We start from the raw sequence: 6,617 nt of genomic DNA, 5'->3' as shown, positions 1-6,617 counted from the left end.
TAACTAATAATCACTTCATGCATACACAACATTTAGTACTTCATGCATGCATTCATTAACTACTTCTAGCATTAATCACTACAAAGGTGGCGCCCCCCTTTTCTTTTAGCTAATGGAATATTGAAAGTTAAATTGCTATCCTAAAAAATCTAAACGAGCAAAATAAACGAGCATAAAATTTCGGGGTATTACAGGGGCGGACCAGATCATTAGGAGATGTGTGCCTGAGGATGAAATGAAATCGATCCTTTCACGAGTACATGCTTCGGCTTATGGAGGGCACTTTGGCCCCACTAAAACAGCAGCAAAGGTGCTCCAATGTGGTTTCTTTTGGCCTACATTGTTCAAGGACTGCCACAGTTTCTGTAGGTCATGGATAAGTGTCAAAGAACATGTAACATCTCAGCGCGTTACGAAATGCCACTTAACAACATTTTGGAAGTGGAAATATTTGATGTCTGGGGGGTTGATTTTCTGGGTCCATTTCCACCATCTTACAACAATCGGTACATCCTGGTTGCGGTGGATTATGTTTCAAAATGGGTAGAAGTTAAAGTATTACCTACAAATGACGCAAGGGTGGTGGTGGACTTCATAAAGAAACACATATTTAACCGATATGGATCACCTAGGGCCATTATAAGTGATGGTGGAACGCACTTCCGCAATCGGTTGTTCCAGGCAGTTGTGGACAGGTGGAAACATCAAATAGACAATTGAAAAGAGTTTTGGAGGTCACTGTGAATGCATATCATAAGGATTGGTCAAAAAAATTGGACGATGCTTTATGGGCAGATCGCATAGCTTACAAGACACCTATAGGAATGTCCCCATACCGACTAGTCTTTGGGAAAGCATGCCTCCTACCAGTGGAATTTGAGCACAGAGCTTATTGGGCATTGAAGCAGTTAAACATGGACCTCGAAAAGGCTGAAGAAACAAGAGTACTACAGCTACATGAGTTGGAGGAATTCAGAAGAGAGGCATATGAGAATGCATCCATCTATAAGGAAATGACAAAGCAGTGGCACGACAAGAACATTAGGCAACGAATTTTTCGAGTGGGGGATCAAGTGCTATTATACAATTCCTGGCTTAAACTTTTTCCAGGAAAATTGAAGTCTCGATGGTCCGGCCCTTTTACGGTCTCTCAGGTGTTTCCCTACGGGACAGTTGAATTACACCATCCAACTAAAGGAAATTTCAAAGTAAATGGTCAACGCATCAAGCATTATGTGGAAGATTTCCCCACCGCTAAAGAGAGTCTTGATCTAGCTGTTCCCGAATAACTGCGGCACTACGTCCAGCTAATGACTTAAAAGAAGCGTTTCTTGGGAGGCAACCCAAGCTCTACCCTTTATTTGATTATTGATATATGCTTTGATTTTGTTTTCTTCCTTTAATAATTTATGCTATCGTAGTAACACTTTCTTTTGTAGGAGAATCCATGAAGGTTACATATTGCGGAATTTGAGTTCTACAATGAAAATGAATGAGCGTGAAAAGGGTGAGGTTATAAAAATAAAAAAAATAAAAAAAAATTTACAAAACGAGGCAGAAACTCAGCGCCTAGGCGCTGCGTCTACCGGGTTAACCAGGCGCTGCGCACTTAACCCTCCCCCCCCCCCCAAATTTTTTTTTTATTATTTTTCATTTCTTTTCTATTTCTTATAACCTCAACCCCCTCCCTCCTCACATACGAGATTCTCCAACCCCTCTTCCCTCTCATCTTCTTCCCCAACCCCTTAAGTTTACCCCTTTTCATCTCCTCCTCAACCCTTCCAAGGTACATTCTTCCCATCTCTTTCCTTATTTAGTTATGTTTTTAGTTGAATTTATTTTATCACCTCACCCACATCACAATTCTTTCAATTACACATATTCTCGCCCCCCTCCCAATCCCCCTTGTTGTTTTCCACATCTTATTGTTGCTAAGTGTGAATTCATCCATCCCAATTAGTTTCCACAACACCATTCCAGGTATGGCTATTGTATTTGCTCCCTATTTTTTTTCCTTTCTTACATGATAGTTGTTGATTTTATGTGCTTATTTTTGATAATTATGTTAAGAGGAGGGCTTGCCTTGTTGTAGTGTCAAGAAATTTGTGTGTGGTGTGAATAATGTGGCATGAATTACTCCCAAATTATGGGCAATTTTTGGTGGAAATTTGGTGCCTTCAATTTGTTTGATGAATTGTCTAGGTGAACTTAGTTGGGTACAAAGGAGCTATTTTGGCTATTGTGCTAATTGAATTATGTGGGAATTGCCATGTCGATGATCGTGAATTGAAATTGGGTTTAGAATACATCTATTGCACGTTCGACCATAGTTCCCTCTTATGGCTAGATTTTAAGCCTTGCCTTCTTTTCCTTTATTACTGTTTTTGCTCATGGTTTGCTTGTTCTACCCTTGCACAGGTCCAATGCCGCCTAAAAAGAGATCTAAAGTCGCAGCCTCCTCTTCTAGCTCATTTGATAGGAGCAAATTCATTAGTGCCGAGGCCACTGAACGTTATAATAGCTTGGTGGTACACAAGACCTGTATCCCTGAACGTGGTTTTGACAATTATATGACAGAGCAGATAGGTCGGCAGAATTGGGAAATGTTTGCTCGGCAACCACGACCGGCGCTAATTTTGGTTGTTAGGGAGTTCTACGCCAATGCGAAGGAGCATCGAGATTTTCGAGTGTTTGTGCGGGGTAAATGGATACCGTTTGATAGAACCTCCATCAACAAGTTTTATCATTTGCGAGATATTGAAAATGATGAGTACTCTAGACTTCGTGACGAGAGTGTTGATCCTGATGAGGTTATTCAAGTCTTGACCACAACTGGTACTACATGGAAACGTTCGAAGACTGATGTAATTAACTTCCCTACTTCTGGTATGACTTCGGGTTGTAAGGCTTGGCATCACTTCATTTCTGGCAAACTTATTCCCAGTAGCAACTTAAGTGAAGTAACAAAAGAACGGGCTACCCTCAATTATGCCATTCAATGCCGCCTATCAATTGATGTTTGTAAAGTTATTCACAACAACATCTTACACACTTTAAGAGGATCGACGACAGGTGGTCTAGGGCACCCATCGTTGATTTATGAGCTTTGCTTAGCTGGTGGTGTTGTCACATACCCGACTGAAGAGGTTGTGCACCCCAAACCGGCTATCATACGAGCGCGTACTTGGAAGTTCTTACGCCCTCCGAATCCACCAGTGCTCCACCCCCTCCTCAGAGCGACCAGCCGCCCCGTTCACGTCGATCGACTCCAGCTAGTGATCCCACTTCTGTCCTTGCCGCTCAGCTTTATGATATGCAATTGCAAATGAGTTTGATGCAAAATACATTGTGCGAGCAATTCCATTATCAACATGAGTTCAATGTGGTATTGGCTTCTATTTACTCCAATCGAACATTTCCTCAGCCGCCTCTCCTACCTGATCACGCTGCCAATCTTATTCTGAATACCCAGGACGACGATGTCGAGGACGACGATTAGTCGTCGTTCGTCAGGTAAGTCCCCTCCCTATTTTGTTTCTATTTCACATTGAGGACAATGTTTCAGTTAAGTTTTGGGGGGGGAGTGAATAAATTTGCTTATGTTGTTAAGTTTCTCGAATGCTTATGTGTGATTTGCTTGTTTTATGTGTTTGTGTTTTTATTAAAAAAAAAATTCGTTTCGTGTTTTTGCATGCTTGTGTGTGTTAGATAACCTTGCCGGTATTGATATGTGTAATTGAAAACATGCGTTGATTTATGAATTGTGGACAAGTTATGTGTTTGAGTTAGATTTTTGCTTATTCTTGTGAAACGAAAATTATTTTTTGCACGTGAGTTGATTGTAGCGTTGTGCATGAGTATGTTGATTCACGTTTATAGGTTGAAATGTTAAACCCAAACAACCATTAAACATCACAATACCCTTAAACCAAACTTTGGACGTTTGGATGATTGCACTGTTGTAGGGAAACTTGGAGATAAATGTGGATTTCGTGTGTGTTAATTTTTGTGTGGACTGTCTGAGACTAATGGGATGAAAATTGGGTGAAAACCTTAAGTTAGAGGTCGATTTTCGAGGATATGTGTTTAATAAGGGGCATTGCACTAATCACCGTATAAAAAAAAAGATCCCAATGAGGACAACTTTAATAATCTCATTGTGAATCGTCTCTTCGTAGCCTTTATGACTCGAGTGATTAAGCCTGTAAGGGTTTAAAACTTGGTGCTCTAAAGTCATCTGATTTGGGAGTCATCGGCCTAAAACTCGTTACATGGGTCATTTAGAAAGTTTAAGGGAGAGGCATCCGCACAAAGAGTGATTAAAGAATAAAGATATATATGAAAAAAAAAGAGAGAAAAAACATATATCCAATGACTTGATTAAGTCCCGAACACTTGTTTTAGAGGATTAGACATTTGATAAGGGGTTAGTAACTTGGTTGATTTTTAGATGTTGAAGCAGTCAAAAATAAGAAGAATCCTCATTTGTTGACATGTGGAACTACAATCAGTAAAATCTAACCAAACTTGAATGGTGTAAGAAATTAGTATTGAAAATTTATTCTTAGGTTACACCCTTGGAAAGAGAAGAAAATAAGTTTGGGGGTGTGTAAATCTCACGAGCAAAGTAAGGAAAAATTTGACTTCTAAGGTTGGGAATTGGGTCAACTTATTATTGTACAGCATTGCACTTGACTCTCCACACACATACACACCCGTTTTGCATTGAATAAGTGAGAATTTAACTTTTGTATTATAGCTTTGAAGTGGTTCATGGAATCGAAGTTATGTTTTTAATTCTAAGACATGAAGGCAAGCTATCTAGCGAAATTTATTTTAAGTGATTTTGTTTGTCTTGGTTGTGCTTGTGTGTCCATTAATTATTTTTATGGGTTTTAGTGTTTGCTCGAGGACTAGCAAATGGTTAAGTTTGGGGGTATTTGATGAGTTTGTTTCACTCATGATTTTCGCACAATTTTAGCTTGATTAAATGCTATATTTTATGAGTATAGAAAGTTTTTGATGTGTTTGTTAGTGTTGTTTTGAAAATAAGGAGAAGCGATGTGAAAAGAAGTATTAAAGTAGACGAAGAGGCCAAAAACACGGAGTTGGGGCAGAAAGACGGCGCTTAGGCGCTGCATTCATAGCGCCTAGGCGCTATGAAACTGAAAAAGATGAAATTTGGATCCGAGAGGCAGCACCTAGGCTCCGAAACCATAGCGCCTAGGTGCTGCGATTGACGATCTAGGGCGCATTTTTTTTTTGGCCGTTTTTAAATCCATAAAAACCCTACTTCTATATAAAACGGAGGGGCACATATAAATACATATTCCTCATACTTTTGAGGGGTTCTTGACATATTGGAGAGAAAACAACAAGAAGGGAGATTCAAAGGAGAAATTCAAGAAGATTAACACCAAGAATTGAAGATTGGAAGCATTCATTGGAAGAGGAAGGAGATCTTGGTGCAAGAATTCCACTTTTATTTCTACATCTTTATTTCAAACTCGGTGATGTATTCTAAGACAAATTCCTTCTTTTCTTCTTGTATTATGAGTAGCTAAATTCATTGTTAGGGGGAATAATGTAACCAATTGGGATCTTTTACATTTTCTTATTGAGACTTTCATTTTTTAATTCTTCCATGTGTTGATTTTGTTATGAGTTGAATGCATTAAATTATCCGATCAATAATTTGATGATTTTTGTGAATTCTTTACAAATAGAGATATGAGTTTAGGATTTAGACCATGTAGTAAAATCCAATACATTGGTATAACGAGTAGAGATACCCATATCATTTATTGCGGTCATAATTGAATTCTTAAAACATAGAACTCGTTTAATTAAGTTGAATTTGCAAAAGATATGAAATTTAATTAGTTAAATAGGTTCAATAAGAACTCGAGAGGGGTAAATTGAATACAATAGGAGAATTCGACCGAGTGCTATATTAGAATTGAATTTTAATTTGAGATGTAAAGGTGATCAATTGATGGAGTTATTCTACCCTAACATCCGTTCATTATTTGATACTCCAACCAATCATGTGAACATTCATTTATTTTCTAGAATTTAGATTGAAACCCAGATTTTATAACCTTTGATTTATATTTGTCAAATAGTAGTTAAAGAAAGATTAAATTAAGTTCTAGAAAATAGATTAAATTAAGTTCTAGAAAATAGTCCTTGTGGGATCGATAATCGGACTTTTAGGTCCACTATTACTTGTTACGGGTCGTACACTTGCGAAACAAAATTTTACAACATATTTTTGGCGCCGTTGAATCGTAACGTTAAAGGCACGTGCAATATTGAATCCTAACGTTAAAGGCACGTGCATTCTGCAGTGTTTTCCACTGCGACGGATAGCCCACTAGTAATCTAACAAGTTTGACCCACAAAATAAAGTGTTTACTTGGTTAACCCCTTTCTTATCAATGAACATGGAGTATTACTTGACTGTATTTTTAATTTTTTTTTTCTGCAATTGATTCTGTCTCTCAAGATTGGGTGACCCAAAACTTAAAAACATCTGTTTCTATCCAAAAATAATACAAGAAAACTTCTGCAAATTATTTTTTCTAATATTTATATTCAGTCTATTTTTGACAATT

The 6,617-nt window shown here is 38.0% G+C and overlaps 1 protein-coding gene across 1 annotated transcript; it reads left to right on the top strand.

Moving 5' to 3' along the window:
- Positions 1-417: 417 nt before the first annotated feature.
- On the top strand, positions 418-1,289 carry LOC111383779. Its single transcript, XM_023007930.1, has 2 exons — positions 418-671; positions 713-1,289. The coding sequence occupies exons 1-2, from the start codon at positions 418-420 to the stop codon at positions 1,287-1,289; spliced, it is 831 nt and encodes a 276-aa protein (XP_022863698.1).
- Positions 1,290-6,617: the final 5,328 nt, after the last annotated feature.

This window comes from Olea europaea, unplaced genomic scaffold, assembly GCF_002742605.1.
Source record: "Olea europaea var. sylvestris unplaced genomic scaffold, O_europaea_v1 scaffold2757, whole genome shotgun sequence".
Taxonomy (NCBI): Eukaryota; Viridiplantae; Streptophyta; class Magnoliopsida; order Lamiales; family Oleaceae; genus Olea; species Olea europaea.
The sequence above is the reverse complement of the archived record's forward strand: the minus strand, read 5'-3'. Positions and strand labels throughout refer to the sequence as shown.

Bases quoted from the DNA above. Each gene is read 5' to 3' on its own strand.
- LOC111383779 (XM_023007930.1), top strand. From the start codon at position 418: ATGCCACTTAACAACATTTTGGAAGTGGAAATATTTGATGTCTGGGGG. The intron at 672-712 runs GTTGTTCCAGGC...AACATCAAATAG, and splicing joins GGAACGCACTTCCGCAATCG to ACAATTGAAAAGAGTTTTGG.